The sequence below is a fragment of the Alosa pseudoharengus genome, unplaced genomic scaffold (assembly GCF_046254945.1).
Source record: "Alosa pseudoharengus isolate Yale_2024_CS ecotype anadromous, Long Island Sound unplaced genomic scaffold, YU_APseudo_1.1 YU_APseudo_1.1_scf_22, whole genome shotgun sequence".
Taxonomy (NCBI): domain Eukaryota; kingdom Metazoa; phylum Chordata; class Actinopteri; order Clupeiformes; family Clupeidae; genus Alosa; species Alosa pseudoharengus.
The window spans coordinates 9,722,168-9,742,393 of record NW_027468680.1 but is presented as its reverse complement, the minus strand read 5'-3'; the positions used below and the strand labels follow the sequence as shown (position 1 = coordinate 9,742,393).

At 43.6% G+C, this 20,226-nt stretch overlaps 1 protein-coding gene across 1 annotated transcript in view; it reads right to left on the bottom strand.

Annotated features, from left to right (window-relative positions):
- Positions 1-414: 414 nt before the first annotated feature.
- Positions 415-20,226, bottom strand: part of dnaaf9 (dynein axonemal assembly factor 9) — a 38,097-nt gene continuing 18,285 nt past the window's right edge. The window contains exons 24-37 of the mRNA XM_076300451.1: positions 20,194-20,226; positions 19,852-19,972; positions 19,262-19,350; positions 18,942-19,067; positions 17,435-17,560; positions 16,735-16,772; positions 15,108-15,240; positions 14,344-14,430; positions 13,423-13,529; positions 10,496-10,570; positions 8,444-8,613; positions 8,141-8,206; positions 5,716-5,809; positions 415-5,345 (exon numbers count right to left, since the gene is read on the bottom strand). The exon at positions 20,194-20,226 is cut by the window's right edge and continues 69 nt beyond it. Coding sequence (XP_076156566.1) covers positions 5,239-5,345; positions 5,716-5,809; positions 8,141-8,206; positions 8,444-8,613; positions 10,496-10,570; positions 13,423-13,529; positions 14,344-14,430; positions 15,108-15,240; positions 16,735-16,772; positions 17,435-17,560; positions 18,942-19,067; positions 19,262-19,350; positions 19,852-19,972; positions 20,194-20,226 — 1,372 coding nt within the window. The 3' untranslated portion in view covers positions 415-5,238. The remainder of the gene's footprint in view (positions 5,346-5,715; positions 5,810-8,140; positions 8,207-8,443; positions 8,614-10,495; positions 10,571-13,422; positions 13,530-14,343; positions 14,431-15,107; positions 15,241-16,734; positions 16,773-17,434; positions 17,561-18,941; positions 19,068-19,261; positions 19,351-19,851; positions 19,973-20,193) is intronic.

The window sequence follows — 20,226 nt, the reverse complement described above, 5'->3', positions numbered from 1 at the left end:
GTGTGACATGCCTGAATGTGTATGTGGGTGTATGCAGGCAGTATGTGGCATGCATGTAGGCATGTGTGTGGACAGGAAAGGGATGTATACACAAGTGAATTCCATGCATACCCCTTTCATCCTCAGACATTCTCATTTTTCTCAGACAAACACTCTGTTTTCCCTTACAGATATACACATGCACACACAGATACACAAACCACTCTGACACCTACCACACCATGTCTTAACTCTTTCACACACACACATCAAAACTATCAGAAATCCCTCTCCTCTCTCACACAGCTGTGCAGAGAAAAGCCTTTAGAATGAGGCAGCTGTTTTACAGCCAGGACAAACCCCTCACTCTCTCTCTCTCTCACACACACACAAAGCACTCACTCAAAGTCCATTAAAATATTAAACTGAGTCGGATTCATCAAGCATATAAATATTTAATGGATTTCTGAGGCTGGTCAAGACCACAGTTAGATGAGAGTATCAAAAGCATCAGTCACAGGAGGAAAACAGAATTACAGTAACTCTGCAAAACACCACGCTGTCAATTTATTAAATTTGCTTGAAGTGAATATCACCCTAAAAACAACAAAAACATCAACTGAATTCAAAAACCAACAGTTGAACAGCTTGAAATCAAACAATTTGGCACTTTCAAGTAAAACGTCCTGAAATCTTTTATTGATTTTTTCTCTTTCCTTCTCTCTTCTTGTTGCTTGTAGAAACAGGATTGTGAATCTTAAGCATTTTTAGGAGGTTAAGTAGATGCTTGCTTCTTTGTTTTTCAGGAAACTGGAAGTGTGTCCCCGTAACCTATGAGGTCACGCAAAACCTTAAGCTATGTGCAAAAAAAAAAAAAAAAAAGACATAATAAAAAGGAGGAGACTATCCCTGGATGATTTGGCTTGTTCCCACAAAACAATCTAACAAAGAACAATAAACATGGGATAAAAATAAAACAATAATAAAGAAATATCAAAACAAGAAAAACATAACAAAACCTTGTTTGAAACTTCAGCAGCAGCAAATTACTGGGGAGCAGAGAGAATATGATAGCCCTTTTGCTCTCTAAATTCTCTGATTCACATTTTATACCCCCACCCCCCTAAACTTACATGCAAGTGCGTAAGTGTGTGTGCGTGTAAGAATGTAAATGTGTGTGTGTGTGTTTGTGGTCCGTCAGGTTGTGGCACTGCCAGGTGAACAAGTTTAACCGTTTTATTCCCTCTGTGTGCTTATGTCTTAACATCCATGCAGGACCATCATAACACACACACACACAGCAGCCTGTGTGCGGCCATGTTGTCCCACATGAGTCCATTTAATACACAGTACTTACCCCTGCAGAGGTTAGGTATAGAGGTCAGACAACCTGACACAGGCTGCTATGCACCACTTTGTGTGTGGGAGGGGGGGGGTTACATAAAGACATAGATGCCAGAACACCATTAACCATGTTGGGTTAAATGCTCAAAGCCAGAGATGAGACCACTTTGTCTAATACCAAAACACACACAACTGAAGCATGTGACACACATGCGTTGTGTTTGTATGTGACACACATGACAAGTGTTTCAGTATAGATGGCAGTGGTATGCATGAATGACTAACAACTCGCACACCTGGCAATACAATTAAGCCATTTTGTCCTGGACGGTAATAGCTAGCCTTTTAACACACACCATCGCACACTTGCATGTGTAATTTCCAACTCGTGTGGGAACAAGCCTTTTTCAGTCTCAATTGGGAGATTAGTCCTCTACAGCCCTGAAATAAAAGGAAAAAAAGTGCTCTAATTGGACGAGAAACTCGAGGGACAACACCCTCTTTAGTGTGATCGCCACTGTAAGCGCTAAAACCTGCAAAATGGGGTTTGTTTGACTTGTTACAAACCACATTGATTGATTTATTTATTTATAATTTTTCAAAGAAAAATCCCCACCAATCATTTCCTTTAGACACCAAACTCTGTTTAGGTCCTCTAACCTCAGCTCTTCGGACGGAGAGAAAAACACAAACGCACACAGACGGGAACGCAGAGAACGTCTGCGTATATATGCGGGCATGTGCAAGGGCAGCCTCTGGAGGGCCTCGCGAGTCGCTGGGGGCCCCTCTCTGTGCAATGAATGGAGGGGTCCTCTCAGAGCCAAACAAGTTGCCACCACCCTGCCCAATCAGAGACCAGTCTGAAGGCAGGGTGGAGCCCCATTGGAGGAAAAACAGCTCTTTCAATAACCAATCAATTCATTCTGTACCTGAGCACTATCTTTTATTTTATTTATTTACTATTTTCACATTCTCGTTCATTTTTCTTCCTTTTTAGCTTTTCTTCTCTTTTGCGGCCCTCCAGTGCTCTCCCCGCTACCCATAATGCTTTGCTTTGTAGCGTGAGCCTTTCACCAACGCTGGAGCTCTTATGCACACAGCAGCAGCCAAACCATGTACAGAAATGTAAAAGAAAGAAAAAAATTCAAGTTTTCTTTTTCTGACATTTTTTTCTGTAGCCCAAAAAATACTGAGATCCCGAGATTCCCCGGCTCAAACTGATTCGGCTTTTTGATTCACAGCATTCTAAAAAAATATTTCACTTTTTCAATATATATTTGGTTCGAGGTAATTCAAATTTTTCCATCAGATATGCAAAATAAATTCAAAATCTAGTTTTTGTTTCATTGTAGTACCAGTGTGGTGAAAGGCATTTGTGTCAGCGTAAATAGACCTCAGTAAGACATCTTAACACATGCAGATAGTATGTGCTAATAATTACTGCTACTTAGAACTAAATATTATGTAAGGTTAGACATGAGCCAGGCCTTTAATGAGACCTAAAGTTAGATCACAGGGTCCTGTGGGACATTCACACACTCAAACAACCTATACTCAAGGCCAAGTACTACTGAGACTCAAGCAACAGCAGGGTATGTGGGTTGTTGTTATACAGTTGTGTGTGTGTAAGTGTGTGTGTGGGACTCATGGGTATTGTGCAATCGCACTCAGAACACAACTGGTGCACACAACACAGCAAGTGGTGTAATCTTAAGAGCTTTGTGCTTGTGTCTCTGTGTGAGTGTATATTTGGGTCAGTGTTGACAGATGACCGCTAAAGAGTTGCACCGGCTACACGCACAGACACACTCACACACACACACACCTAAGGCTAGGCGAGCGAATTCATCACACACTAACATGACTTGCACCCACCCACCTTAGGAGTGTGTAAAAGTATTCGGGTCCTTAAAAGGCTAGCTAAGTCTTGGGGTTAAGCTACCGCTCGCTCGATCACTCAAGTCCGCTGACGCGAAGACAGAATGACGTATCACCGTGGAAACAGTGACACGCCTACCGCATGACTGCCTGCGGGCGGCGGACAGAGATGATTCTTTACCCATGGCGACAGGCGACACGTTTCAATAACAACGGTACCACAAGGGTTAATCTGCGAGACAGCGTATGGCTTAGAAAGAAGAATGCTAACCGACGCGGCTTGTACACACTGACTCACACCGCATACACTGGTACAGAGGAGGCCAGCAGTGTCCAGTCTTTGGGAATAAATGTGTATGTGTGTGTCTGTACACACGTGTATGTGTGTGTCTGTACACACGTGTGTGTGTGTGTCTGTACACACGTGTGTGTGTGTGTGTGTGTGTGTGGCTTCCAAACACAAAATCAAGTTGCCTTTTGTCATCTGATTCACCAGCAAAGGCAATTGTGACAAACAGCTTGGCACTTAGGTTTAGTGAAAAATTTATAAGATTGTGTGTTTGTGTGTGTAGGACACTGCTAACCCCCTTCTGTGTAAAGGTTCTTAGTAAAGAGGAAACATGCATAGAGATTCAGCCTACTGATGGCTCTTGTGAGAGTTGCGTCTACCGCAGCACTGGACTGCACAGTACAGAACACGTGCGCATACAAGGCCGCTGCTCTACAGGGACACACATACACACGCTGTCCTATAGATACAGCCTCTAACACCTCTACGGCAACCCCACGCCCCACCTGACCTCCCAATCCCACCCTAACACCCACGGCAACAACACCAACCAACCCAACACCGCCCACCCTAACCCAAACACCTACCCCCAGTCAGTCAAGTTAGACTAACCCAAGATTCAAAAGCGCTTTCCCCAACAACTTTTGACTGAATCCCAGACCCAACCCAATGACTGCTCCCATTTAGTGTTTGAAGTGTATCCAGGGTGTGGTGGTTTGTGGATTGTGAGTATGAGTGTGTGTGTGTTCACATTAAATACACACACACACCGTTGGGCAGACGAGAGATCCTCACCTGAGCTGCAGGAGGTACCAACATCACCTCTGTCACACACACACACACACACCTTTCCCTGTGTCACACACTGTACACGGCTCCTCTACTGTCCGATTCTGTTTACTATTTACACTTACCTATCTTGTGTTTGGTTGTCTTTTTTTTATTCAAGTATTTACAGACAGACATGGACCAGTCTGGGACTTTTTCAGTTTAGTGCTTTGTATGTGTACGTGCATCTGTTGTGTATGTATGTACTGTATGTGTGTGTGTGTGTGTGTGTGTGCTGTTTGGTCCAACAGACAGGTGTGGTGTGTATCGGGTGTCACCAGGGGGGGCTGTTCCAGGGAAAAGCCCGTGGGGGTGAGAGCAGAGAGCCTGCCAGGCCTAAAATACTCTTTAATTATGCCCTGGCATAAACACCCGGACTCTCTCTAGCTCTCTCTCTCTCTCACTCTATCTATCTCTCTCTCTTTCTCTCACACACAGATATCACACACAACAACACAAGGGCCTGAGGTACACCCGTCTCTATTCAACACCTCACCTTACACAGAGCGGTTCAGCTCAGGACAAACACACACGCGCGCAGTCAGAAAAAACAAATTCTGACACACACACAAACACACACACAGAGGTCCTTGCTCGCTCGCTTAAGACGGACGTTGGTTTCGGTCAGGATCTCTCATCCATGTATTTCAAGTGTTCCTGTTGCCATGGCAATGGGATTGGTTGGTTTCTGTGGGTATAACCCCACCTCCTACCCCTTACGATCCATTCCACCCCCCCCCCCCACCCCGCTCAACCCGTGGGCAGAACATTTTCCCTTTTTTTAAAGTGATTGAGGGATTAATATGGCAGGGTAAACCGAGTGACCGGCCTGAACGGACAGAAATAACGAGTGCAGTGGAGGATGGAGAGAGCAACCGGATGAAGACGGTCGGACGGAGGGATGGAGGAACTCTCTGTGCCTAGGGGTCGAACAGGTCCCTCTGGTCCTGCAGCTCCAGCTCGCGGTTAAAGCGCTCGACCTCCTTATTGGCCTCCTGGACATACTCGTCTATGAACTGCTCCATCGCTGCACACACACACATGTAAGGAAATACACACACACACACACTATCTTTAAAGCAGTACAATGAGCTGGATGTGAATCTAAAGGAGCACGTACGTACATGTGGAATATGGAAGTAAGACTTCCCATCTATTCATCAAAACACATGACTATGAATGTGTGCTCACTTAAACACACACACACACACACACACACACACCATGTCATTCCATGCACTCATCCAACACATGACACATGACTAACAGGATACTGAAGGGAAACTTCTTATACATGAACACCTTATGCCACACACACACACACACACACACACACACACACACACACACACACACACACACACACACACAGAGCATTAAACACCATGAAAGGATACAGGGGTGGAGGGTAGACTTCTCTCCAAAGAAGCTGACGAACTGACGGCCATTATAGAAGTAGCCGGGAGGCAGAGGGTCCAGATGGCGTCTCACCTGCACAGCAGCATATGGCAGTGTTCACAAATCTGTCTGTCTACCTGTCAGTTTGGCTGTCTCCTCATCTGTCTCTATTGTGCTTACACACCGCAGTGTCTTTTGAGCGTACACATGAGTGATCATCATGAAAGATCTACATCTACAACCAGAAATTAGTTAACGTAATCAACAAATCTATGCTGTAGAACATTCACTAGCTCACTCTATAGTCCACTTTACAGTTAACTGGGTATTTTGTAATGAATTTCACTCACTATATAGCACACTATACAATTTCCACGCATGCTGCAAATTTAAGTGTATAGACAATGTACATTATAATTTGTCCACTATAATATATTGCAAAGTGAAGAAAACTGAAGGCTGAACATTCCTACGTTACAGTACGAGGTGGTCACACCTTCCTTGAATAGTCCACCCCAGGGCTATCTACAGATTGGTTAAGGTGGTGTTCAGTAATTGTGTTCAGCAACAACAATTTTATATATTGAAATGATGATCTGAAATGTATCTGTTAAGTCTGTTAAGGAAATATATCTGTTAAGTCTCTGTGGGTGGACTTTCCAAGTTAAGTCATTTATGGCAGTCATCTATTGAATATGTGTAAATAAGGCCTGAAACTGTAAAATTGACTCTAAGAATCAGGCATGCAAACTGGTCAGGGGTGAAAAAGGTGAGAAGGGTGCGCGAGGAGGGAAATGGCAGTTTCATAGCAAAACTAGTGCGAGTGACATTTTTGCCAATAGTGCATAGCTTCCATAGAGTATGAATTGACCCAAAACCAGAGATTTACAAAGAAAACAAACTACAAAATTACTCATTTTTGCCGGGGGTCCGGGGCGCACCGCAGTAGCCTATGGAGCAGTAAATGGAAGCTCTTGATAGCACATGCCACTAACGTCTATAAAAACAATATATTTATGGAATAAAACTAGACAGGTACCTCTGATCAGCATTGCTGTTTGTTGTTAAACTATGATGATGTGAGCACCAGCCAGTGGAGGGCACATAGCCTACCATGAACTAGTGTAGGGATGTAGCGGTATAAAAATGTAACCTCAAGTATCACGGTTTTTGATACTATCATGGTATAAGTGTGTTCAATATGTTCTGATAGGCCTACACAAGCTGAAATAGTTTCAAAAAGTGTTAGTGTTTATTATTTTACAAAAATATAGGCAAAGCATTATCAAAAGTGCAACTTTTAACCAGGGACGCTGGAACTCATCTGCACCTGGGGGTGCTCATAGAAGGGGTACTGAGGGAGGGTAAAAAAAAAAGTTACTGAGTAGATGTGATTCCTTTATTCTGGTGCATTTTAAGGTGGCCTATTGCTACTGGAGAAGGGCATAATTTTTATTCACATTCATAGGCCTACATCCTGACTGTACAAACGAACTTGGCTGAGCTGAGCATTCTTAATTCATAGCATAACGTAACCGTGGCATTGTGTGTTGTCCCGTTCACTTTTTCCTTGGTCATGTTTAATTGTAAATTTAATTGAAAAGTGTTCAAAATAAAACTTTAGGCTATGGTATTCTCCTGATAATGTGAGTGGAATGGATTTAATGTGGACGGGCACATAAAAAGACGCAGATTGGCTACATGATACAGGGCATGTTTTGCAGTGAAAAATGTTCCGCCTTTTAAAAGCAGGTGTAGCCTAATCCGAATCGCGGTGAAATCCATTTCAAATTTTGGACTGTAACTGTATCTGACTACTTTTATGCATATTAATTGCTTGTTTTACTGTTTTATTGTTTAATTATGTTTATTTATTCACTTATTGCATCCCCACTTTACTTTTTATTTTTTGTCTTTTTACTTGAATTTCTTCAATTACCTTTTTATTTCTTTTAATCTTCTTTTGTCTCCCCTCCTTTCAACCCATGTAACTCTGGCTCCTCTTCCACCTATGTATGTATGTATGTATGTGCAGCCAATTACCTCTGTGCCTTACTTGTAAAGCCCTCTGGGTCAACTCCTGTTGTTTTTAAATGTGCTATATAAACAACGTGATTTGACTTGACTAAAGACAGTGTGGCACAAATGAATGTCTTGGGATTCCCCCTCACCGAAAGGCTCTATCTACTATCTAAATGGCTAAACGATAAATATCATATAAGTGAGAGTGATTGCTTGCAACAGTAGGAGAAAATTGGCTACAAGTGTAGATATTTATATCTAGACTTGTAAGAATCTTGTGTGAGAAGAGCACTTTGAATATGAAGTAGATTGATTATGTAAAACAAAAAGGCCCTGAGGTGGCCTTGTTCCATTTCTGTGTGTGTGTGTGTGTGTGTGTGTGTGTGTGTGTGAGCCACTCACATGGATGCTCCTTAGCTCCTGTGGGCTCAGACTCTTGCGGGTCTTCCTCACCTTCTTCATCAGTTTCTGCCCAAGGCACAAACAGACACAAACACACACACTCCTGAGTCAGAGCATGTCTAAAGAAACAGGCGCTGCAGCAGAGATTATGCAATGTGGGTGAGTGCATGTGTGTCTGACTAATGAAGAATGTCTGACTAGTGTTGCATATGTTTATGTTTTACAGTCTGTGTGTGTGTGTGTGTGTGTGTGTGTGTGTGTGTGTGTGTGTGTGTGTGTGTGTGTGTGTGTTTGTTTGTTTACCTGCTTGGCACAGAGCCGGAGCCAGTCCTTAAGGCTGTCCTCTGTGAGGCCGACCCCGTGGAAGAGCAGGACGGAAGGGGGACAGGCAGCGTCGCCGCTGGGCAAAGCGTCCACCAGGGTCAGGTTCCCAGTCACAGTGTTTAAGCACACCTCCATCAGCTTACTGGAGTCTGCATCACACACGTGCACACACACACACACACACACACACACACACCGATTTGCCAGCCCACACACACAATCATGCACACACACACACACACACACACAAATCCAGTATTAAAATCTGCTCATCCATGAAAGACATCGTTAGTCATGGGAATGGGTGTAACGCACCATCAAACATGGAGGTCTAGTGAGAGCTATAACTACAGCAACCTTAACAGACAACATGCAGCTTGTGCTACAGGCAAACATTTCATCATCCACTGCTCTTTGTCCACCTGTGAAAACTACAACACCCATGAGGCATTCTATAAACACACAGGCACAAACTTAAACTGCAGAAATAAAAAAACAACTACAACTCAAAGAGTACAACCAGAAATGAATGGACTACACTACCCATGGTGTTTTGTGTGACTCAGAATCCACATGACGATGAGTGGAAACCCAAAAAGTAAATGAACAAAAAATGCTGGGTTCACTTACGATCCACACGAGCAGTCAGAAAGCACTTCGGTGTTTTGGGAACCAATCAGGTCACTCGGTCCTCACACAACCAACCAATCAGAGCTCACTCAGAGTTCACTCAACCAACTAAAAATCACTCTTAATTCACACAAAAGTCACACAAAATCACCAGACCCAATCATGTGTCACTCATAATCCACGCAAACCAAAAGGATCTCACTCACAACCGAATCACACTCAGTTTCACGCAGCCTGAACTCAGTCGGAGTCGGATTGCACACAACCGGTCAGAAATCAGTCCACACAAACAATCAGAGGTCATTCAGGGTCCACGCAACCAATCAGTGCTCACTCAGGGTCCACATAAGCAATCAGAAATTAGTTAACGTAATCAAACTGAAATCACTCGAAGTCACACCACCCACCTCTGAGAAAAAAAAAACCCCGAAAAAAACCCCGAAAAAAAAAAACAGCAAAGAACAAAAAAGTCCACACAATCACTCTGATCCATACTGAACTCACACAACCAAGTGAACCACTGGAGAACTGAAATAACCAATACCAGATGAGAGTATATCAATGCAAGAATCTGTCCCCATGCAATTAAAACAGGGAGATAAGGTTACCACACAACTGAACTGAAAGAGAGGACACTCAGTAGGGGTCAAGGGAATGAGTGTGAAACTGAAAATGGTCACAGCACTGGAGTGAGGCAAGGCCAGACCATGGAGATAGAGAGAGAAAGAAAGACAGAGAGAAAGAAAGAAAGAATAGAGCAGATCGAGAGTCCTACCGTCCACGCCGTTAGCCTACGGCTAGCCCAGTGCTAGCATTCAGCTCTGTACCGCTTCCTAGTGCGAGGAGGCAAAACGCAGGGGGCACGTGCTTACCGCACGCGCACACGCTCTCACAAACACACACACACACACGTGTGCTAGATACACACACACATACGCGCATCCACGGTAGAGAAGAGGACAGAGGCTGTGGGGCCGCCGTCTTATTTGTTAATACAACTGACAAAGATACAGGGACAGCTAACAGATCTGCTGCAGTGGGAGGACAAGGGAAACATCCTCTCACACACACGCACACACACTCTCTCTCACACACACACACACAACACAGACACACTCTCTCTCTCTCTCTCTCTCTCACACACACACACACACACAAACACACACACTCTCTCACACGCACACAGACAACAGAATCTTTTCCCATTTTTAATGTCCTCCCCCTGTAGCAGAGCACAATTTATAGTCAAGAATTGACAGACGTGTGTATTGAAAAGCACACAAATACACACACACACACACAAACAGACACACACACACACACACAAAGCTGAAGTGTTGTGTGTGTTGTGTGTGCAGGTCTTACCAGAGTACAGAAGAGAAAAAGTGTGTGAGAGCATACCAGAGAAGCGTATGGTGCCCCGGAGGAGGTAGATGTTCCCCTTGAATGGGCTCGTCTTCAGAGAGGACTTCAGTGCTGAGAGGACAGGGAAGACAGGTAACACACACACACACACACACACACACACACAAATACATACACTTTATTTAACGTCTGTTCCTTCATGCAATACTGTTTGTGTGTCCTAAAAACACATCACATCATTACACTGTATATCTATAGGGGCCTGTGTAATACACTAATAAAGAGCACTTGAGCACATTGAATGGTCTTAACGCAGGTCAAAGACAGGAGACCATGGCCCATTTCACGTTCATTTTCATCTGTGTGTGGAAGGGGCAGTCATGCTTGCTATGCGTTAAGTGGCTGGGTGAGCTGAGACATAAAAATGAGAGGATACAGTGATTAAATCACATCATCTTCTCAGCTTTACTGGATACATCCATTTTTAAACAGTTACACTTAGAACAATTATGTGAAACCAAAATTTCCACTTGTTTTGGGTCTTGACCCATTTACTCCTAAAATGCCTGCTAAAAACGGCAATAGAATCCTATGGCATTCTAGACTAAATAACCTTATTTCTTGAGGGTTTTCTGAAAAAATACTAAAAATTATCAATGTCTACCAAAATGTAATATCTAAGCCTCTGTAGCACCTAGAAACATGAAATAAAAAACATGCTGCGCTACGCAGCATCCAGCGGGAGATTCAATGTTGCGCTATGCAGCAACAGGCGGGAGATAGAATGTTGCGTTGTGCAGCATCCAGCACGGTTGAAGATGTGCAGCACTGATTAATTTATACGGGTTCGGTATCATTATCAATATTATTATCTATTTAAGCATCTATACCGCTGTAGATAAATACATAATTCTTGACACTGATTGGCGGAAAGTTTTACATTAATGCTAAAATATGCACGTCTCTGGACAAATGCAAATTGACCACTGTGACCATGTTCGTACGCTGAAAATCACAGCATCAAAATAATATTGTGAGAGATAGGCTTTGCAATCCCCAACTCACATTTAAGGGAAAGGCGTATCCAGAAGACTCAAGTGTTTGAAGGGTTGGCAGACAACAAATAGCTCTCGAGGTTTAAGTGATAAAGGTGCAGGTTTATTTACAGTGCGCAGTGCAATATATGAAATAACAAACAAACAAAAATACTTTGAAAAAGATAACAAAACCAGCCATCATAGGCAATATAAACTCACACTGAACATACAGCCTCGCAGCAAGCTGAAGTAGTACTCTGCCATCCCAAACAACCTCTCCATTCCACTCTCTCTTTCTCACAAATATCCTACGACATTTTAAATCTAGCTGCATAAAATCATCTAGGAGGTCTGTGTCAGTCATGAGAAGATACTGTCATTGGTATGAGACCACCTGAAGCGCTCACATGGTGAACCCACAGTAAGAATGCATCCACCAGCTCTGAGGGTTTTAGAGAACATAAGGTTGCATTGGTACACATTGGCTCAGACCATAATAAGTTCTATCTCGTTCCTAAGCAACACAAACAGTTTGCCTAAACCGACAACTGAATATGCTCGCGTTGCGCTTTGAAAGTTGAACCAAGTTCAACGCTCAGCTTGTTCAACGCAGTGTTACGCCAGCGTTGCCACCGTTCCGCTGCCGAACCATAGAGAACAACAGGAAATCTGCCGCTTGCCACAGTGTAATGATGTGATGTGTTTTTAGGTCAGTGTGATCCCTGCCCAAAATGTACATTGGACCACTCCAGCTTATCTTTCACATTTTAAATGTGATTATTCTCAATGCAGCCACCCATGTGGAAGAGAGACGGAACAAAATGCTGCATAATTTGCTTGTTTTAATTGGACTTTTTTTGGACTGTTATCGAGTCATTTTTCATTTGGCATAACCAGCTTTTGCTTCTAATGGCACTAGCCTCATTACATTTTTTACACTCACAAAAGCTTTAAATGTGAAACAGTTAAAATAGTCATTAACTGACATTAAAGACTTGAAAAAATGCTTGAAAAAACACATGGTCTCAGTACAGGCAGTTATGTGAAACTGTCTTTCAACCGAATATGTTAATTTTGACACATCATAGCAATAAACACACACGCACACACACTCGCTCTCTCAGACACACACACACACACACACACACACAAATGAGTGGAAAAGTACTTTAAGTTCACAAACACACAGACACACGTGCGAGACACACACGCAGCAAAATGAACCATCAGAGACCCACATGACTCCATACACAACCACTCATACTTGCTCTCTCTCGCTATCTCACACACACACACACACACACACACACACACACACAGAGGCAGGGCAATCAGCTGCCCTGGCGGTCATCCCGAGAGAGGGGAAACAGAGCTAGCAGCGCTGGTTAAGGCAGCTAATTGGCAGCGGCTGCATACACACATTCCCGTGTGTGTGTGTGTGTGTGTGTGTGTGTATGCGCGCGCGCGAGTGCTTATATAATCCGGATTACTTTGCAGTATCAGACTCAGTCTTCTGTGGTCGCCTGGCAACACCCCGTGAGTTCACACTACTGGACTGGGAGAGTATCACTCTACATTACACACACACACACACACACACACACACACTCATACACACACACACAGACACACACACACTTTAAATTTCCCTGTTTACCCTCCCTCTTGCTGGCTTTCTCCCCCTCTCTAATATATGCAGAGACAGGAACATAACCTACTGTTACAATTTTCTCATTCTCTCAGACACACACACACACACACACACACACACACACACACACAGTCCTTAATGCCTTCCCCTCTTTTTCCATCTTTTTCTTTCCTTGTCTATTTTTCTCAGAGATGCAGGCACACATGTTAGCGCCTTGTGTCTGTCTGTTTCTCTCTCTCACACACACTCTCACTCACACACACACACGGTCTCACCTTTGCAGTGGTGCAGGAACAGGGCTCTCTCTACCGGCTGGCTGAATTGCAGGCGAATCTGAGAGATAGAGAGAGAGGCAGAACCGCACACAAACTTGCCTCCAGCCCTGCAACAGACACACACACACACACATATATTAACATACACGCAAAGGCACTCAGTAATGGAGTATTTTTGTTGCAAACACAGACACACACAGTAGGGAACACACACAGCACTGACGCAGACCCAAACACGCGTAAGTACACACTAACACGCATGACAACATGCTACTAGGACATACCCACTTACTCAACCACTCACATGCCCATACCCACTCACATGCACCACACACATACTGTCCCAACACATTCACACAAATCCCCACAGCAGCTAGACACAACTCTATGTGTGTTCTCACATACATGTCATCACACATACACACACACGTACACACACACACGAGCACACACACACACACAAACACACACACGAGCAAACACACACGTGCACACACACATGCACACACACACATTCACACGCACACACACACACGAGCACACACACACACACACGAGCACACACACACACACAAACACGTGCACACACACACACACACTGCCTAGTAACAGTGCTGTATTTGTGTAAGCTACCATTGGCATGCACAGAGACCCGGGAAGCTTCTCCCAATGGGACATCTCCATATAGACCCGCAGAACACACACCCAGCACATAAAAAGTGACCTAAGAGATTACCAGGGTACTTAATGTCAGTGATTGTATGACTGATTTACTGTGTGTCTGATATCCATATCAATATCCTCAGTCCTCTTGAGTTTCCACTGTGTGACAGACCTGACCATTAAAGTTTGTACCGGTGTGTGTGTGTGTGTGTGTGTGTGTGTGTGTGTGTGGACTGTGAGTGTTTGTATACATCTTACCATCCTGGGTACAACAGGTACCGTGCCCTTATCATATGAGCCTCGGAAAAGCTGTTCTCAGAAAGAATAAATCTCATGTCCGCAGTCCTGTAGGATAGCACAAACACACACACACACACACACACACACAATAATCACATTCCATTCTTAAACAAGCATGCTTTTAGAACTGCCCTTCCCACCCCACATGCAAACAGATGTGTGTGAGCACGTGCTCTCTCTCTCTCTCTCTCTCTCTCATTGAAAGATGTACTGTACTGTACATTAAAGATATTGCTGCAGCGCTGATGTGATGTCACAGCTGTAATGCTTTAATACGCGTGGCTATAATATAAAAAGGAGCTTTGCCATAATCAGTCCATTCAATCTGCTGCCACATGTGGCCACTTTCATCAGGGCAGCTCCCAGCTGAGACGCTGCAGAACAGGATAATGATAGCACTGAGTCTGGGGCGCATTGTCTGTGTGTGTGTGTGTGTGGGAGGGAGTATGTGTGTCTTTGTGTGTGTGTGTGTGTGTGTGTGTGTGTGTGTGTGTGTGTGAGTGAAGTGCAGATTTATATGCACACGAGTCAATGTATGAAGTGATTCCTCATGTGTGTGTGTGTGTGTGTGTGTGTGTGAGAGTGTGTGTCTGTGTGTGAGTGAAGTGGAGATTTATGTGCACACGAGTCAATGTATGAAGTGATTCCTCATGTTGGTGTGTGTGTGTGTGTGTGTGTGTGTAGGTATGATTCTTCATCGGTGAGTGTGTTTGTGTCCTCACCTCGTGACTGCACCTCTGTCAGCCAGGATGAATGCTGCGTTGGGATTGGCTGATCGGACTAGCTGCTGAACGTGCTGGAGGAGAGGGTGCTTCTGTTCCGTCAGTCCGGTGAACACGACATTACTCACAACACCTACAACACACACACACACACACAAGACAGGCACGTCTCATCAACAATGTACTCAATCACATAAATATGAAAAAATTCACAAACACAAACATTCACAAGCACAAAGTATCTGATATGGAGAGATTTGAAGTGTCTCTTTCAGGTTCTGTTTTTCACACACATTCAACCTTCACATTAGAAAAACATCTTGAACAAAACAAAATACAACCTATTGCTGCAGGCAGTTTAAGCATGCAGGACTTTCTTCCCTTTGTAGGCTGGATAAACACTGATTTCTAATGGGTCTATATGGGCGTTCTCTACTCAAAGGGATGTCTTTGAGTTTGCCTTGAACACATGATGCACCACAACACTAAATGCTCTGAATCAAAAGAGTGGATGACAGACAACCACAACCATCCTTTAAACACACGTCTCAGGTTTATAACCTTATATGGCATCATTTCACCCAAACACACACAGCAGTCAGTCATCACTCAGTTAACTCTTAATTTAATAAATCCATCAAAAGCTCTCACCAGTCTGTTAACTGTATGTTAATCTAATAAGTCTGTCACTACATTATACATTATTTAACAGACAGCCTGTAATTGCCAGTGGCACAGACTAGGGTAATAATTATTACTGCAAGTCAGCAAAATTATTGGGAGTGAGAGAGTCTAAGTACCTACGCCTGCAATAAACAAAATCCTATTTAATTTATCGTGTTAATCAATGGGAGAAGCAGAGCCTTTTCATGTTGATCTAACGGTAATATCAGTCTGATTCACGTTAATTAGATTAGTGTAATTGATGGTGCCTGAATGTCCTTTTTGGAGGCGACGGGTGTATTTAGTTATCTGCTGCAGGCCTGTGTCTGTGTGTGTGTGTGTGTGTGTGTGTGTGTGTGTGTGTGTGTGTGTGTGTGTGTGTGTGTGTGTGTGTGTGTGTGTGTGTCTGTCTGTGTGACTTGGCAGAGTCGAGCAGGAATCTCTCAGTGTTTTTGAGCAGATTTACAGCCATATAAATCCACCAGTGCTGCACCACGTTGCTCTCTTGCTCCATAATCGCAACATCAGCACAGTGTTCCCACTATCCATTCCACTGTCCATTAAAGACTACTCTCTTTAATGCGTAATGCCTTACTACAGTGCAGTGCTTTTTTTCTAGACTGAATTGGGTTCAAACAGGGACTCTCGAAGGTAAGTGTACTTGGAGTACTCTGAAGTGACCTTCAAATGACTTTCTGTGCGCTTTGAGATGCCTGATTCTTTTTGTGTGAATGAATGTGCCTTCAGCGGGCTGAAGATGGCCTCAGCCAAATCGATGCAGCCCAACCTCCTTGAAATGACACACACGGGCATGTGCACACCGGCACGCACACACACACACACACAGTTTTCAGTTAAGTCTACCGGTAAATAAATACACCATGCCCAAATCAGAACAGATGACAAACATTATATACTTGTACACACCTACACACACACTGACAAAAATAAGTGAGCCACTGACCTTGACTGCACTGCTCCAGCAGTTTGGGGAAGAAAAACCTATTGAGGAAGGAGACACAGACAGATAAGCCTGACTCACACACACACTTGACTCAGACGCTCACAAGGCCACAGCAAGACCATGAGCAGGGGGGCTTCTGCATAGCTACTTCAGTACTTGATCCCGATTTGTCACAAAAATATGGAAAATTCTTTTTATGTGCTTCTTATTTCTCAAACATAATCGCACGCTGAGAATGACTAACTCTTTAGCGTAAGCATGAATGGAAACAGACCTTATGAGTCCACTGCATAAATTTGGGATACAACTGAATGAAATCAGAGCTCAGGACCAAAGATCTACCAGTACAAAATACTGCAGCAACAGTAAGAATCTATACATCCAGTTTATCATATATATATATATATATATATATATATATATATATATATATATATATATATATTATATATACTGTATATCCAGTCTATCCTGTGATCCAATCTAGGCAAGACACACATTTCCATGTAATTTGCTTGATTTATTATTTATCATTCAGTTATTTGATGAAACTGGGCTAGCAATCAGATAAAAATATACATTTGAACAATATGTATTTATTATGTAATTGTACACATAAAAGACAAAAACACTAAAGTTCAGTCTTATTATCAACTATTTTGTTTTTACAAAATATGTCATTAGGACAAGCCTACAGTACCTGTGCTCCATGTAAGAGCTGAGAGGACTCACACAGGCAGTCACTGCCCCCACCCTCACACTTGACCTCACCACAGGGTCGGGGTGAGACACAATACACTGCACCACCTCCAGCACGTCTGTGTACCTACACACACACACACGCGTACACACACACACACACACATACATACAGTACACACACACACACACACACACACACACGCGTATACACACACACACAAAGAATTTAGTGCCCAAGACATATCTATAAAACATTTCTTATTTCTGTGGTGTCTGTTTGTGAGAAGAGCACTTGGCTGAACAACTGAAATGTCAACTGGTCTGAAGGCTCAGAATTAATTTAGAAGTGTATTGAGTGTTTCTCTCAAAACACTAACAAAGACAAAACACCACCAGACGTCCTTGAGCAGACGGCCCTAAGACAGCAAACACAACTCGAAACACCATCGTTCCTTATATGTTCCGCCATGGACAAAATCTTTACTGTTTCTTTAAATAACCTGCTGCCACCTCGATCGCTGGTTGAACCTGTATGCTTGTGAGGACCACTGTTATACTGCCAATGGGTTGTGTACTCAGCAAAGTTTATACAGTTCCCTTCACAGTGGCAGGCAAGGCATAAAATGACATATTTTGGATGAGTGGGATGAGTTGACGGGCTCTGTTTCATTTGCATATACTGATTTTACAAAATATGACTAAAACTACTATCACTAAAGCGGCAGGTTTCCTGTTGTTCTCTATGGTTCGCTAGCGGAGCGGTGTCAGCGCTGGCGTAATGCTAGAGTTGAACAAGCTGAGCGCTAGCCTAGAAATCTAGACGCGCCCCTAGCTAGACTAGGGCTAGTCTAGCAACTCTCCGTTGGCTTGTGAGCTCCAGAAATCGAAACTTAATCAGGCCAATAAAATCATGTATAGAGTCGTTAGGTGGGCTTAACATAATGATGGCAGATAATGATTGATGGCAGAGTTGCAACGGTTTGAATTCCCTGCTACTTGAAAACAAATAAGATGGATGTTGCTGCTGGCGAACAGTGTGACACGAGTTAAGCTTTTATTAAGTTGGCAAACGTTTGAACTAGCCAACTAGCTCCGCTGGTGGGAAACGCATGGGACTCATAGCGCTGCCGCTGTCCTATTGCGTGCAGAGGGAATTTGAAAGACAACTGATTATCCCGCCCCTCGGACTGAGCACTGCGAACGGTGAGTGCCCAGACCCTACATTTTAATGTGGGTCTGGCTCGTCAGGCTAGCTGAGTGCTGAACTTGGTTCAACTTTCAAAGCGCAACGCGAGCGTATTCAATTGTCAGTTTAGGCAAACCGTTTGTGTTGCTTAGGAACGAGATAGAACTTATTATGGTCTGAGTGTTGCGTTACGCTTGCCGCTGGCCAGTGTGATCCCTGCCTAAAGGTTTACACAAAAGAGATACATCAAGAGGATATGAGTACACAAGTGTGTTTGTGTGCACATCATGGTGCATGACACACACATATTCATCCTTACCCTGGGGTCGTCAGCAGAACTCTCTGTTCTGGTTGCTTCTGGTTCTCGACCACTTTGCTGAGGAACTGTTGCAGGTGAGAGGCACTGAAGCCAATAGCGTCTGGAGAGGGGCGGTACATCATCCACCTGCCAACCAATCAACAGATCAGCTCACACACCTCACAACCAATTAAAATAATACATCACATAATATTTAAGTAGCATTGCTTGAACATTTGTACTATATATACAGTATATAGACTATACTTTAGCCAATCCTTTGTTATAAGAGGACTGAGTATAGACTTTTAGTGAGACCGTGGATGTGGAGACCAACTCACCTCTTAGACTCCTGATTGAGGCTGAGCAGGAAATCACACAAGCTCTCCTTATGGCTTCCTGGCAGCCCAGTGATCACAGAGACCACCACCTGTTCCCAACACACACACACACACACACACACACACACACACACGCACAGACACGTATAGGCATAGATGTGTAAACACACAGACACGTATACACACATAAACACCCAGACAAACACATACACCCAGAAGAAAATAGACATACAATACTGCAAATTAGGTACGTCTATACATACGTGCACTTGCAAGGACAGTGTAAAGGACAAAGTGAACCATGCTGTTTTTTGTTGTTGTTGTTTTTTGCACTCCGACAGCCTCTCGTTGAGACGTGTTTCTTATGTACTAATTTTGCAGCTGGGCAAACTTGTTGTGTTGTGTTTTTGTGCCAACCTTGTACTTGTGCTAACCTTGTACCTGAGTCCCACTCAGACATGGTGTGTGTGTGTGTGTGTGTGTGTGTGTGTGTGTGTGTGTGTGTGTGTGTGTGTGTGTGTGTGTGTGTTGTGTGTCTGTTGGTTCACATTTATGTGTGTGTGATTGTGCTTGCGCTCGTGTGTGTTGACCTTGGGTTTGTTCTCAGGCAGACTTGCACTGATGTGTGTGTTGGGGAACAGCGCCTCCAAGTGGTCAATGTTTACAGGTTCATCACACACACTGCTGCATAGGGCAAAATGCTGCCGGAACCTGCAGGGGAAAAACACACTCACATGATCATCTTTCAGTACCCAGAACAACACACACACAATATTCATCAGCCTTTCATCAGCAATTTGTATTTTAGTGTATGTCTACATTTTGTGTGAGTGTGTGTCTGTGTACATGTATGTGTTTGTTCATCTTTCTTTGTTTATTTATAAGTGTGTGTGTGTGTGTGTGTGTGTTCTGGCACATGCGAGTGTGCTTACCTATCAAGCTCAGGGAGATCGGGGTATGCCGTC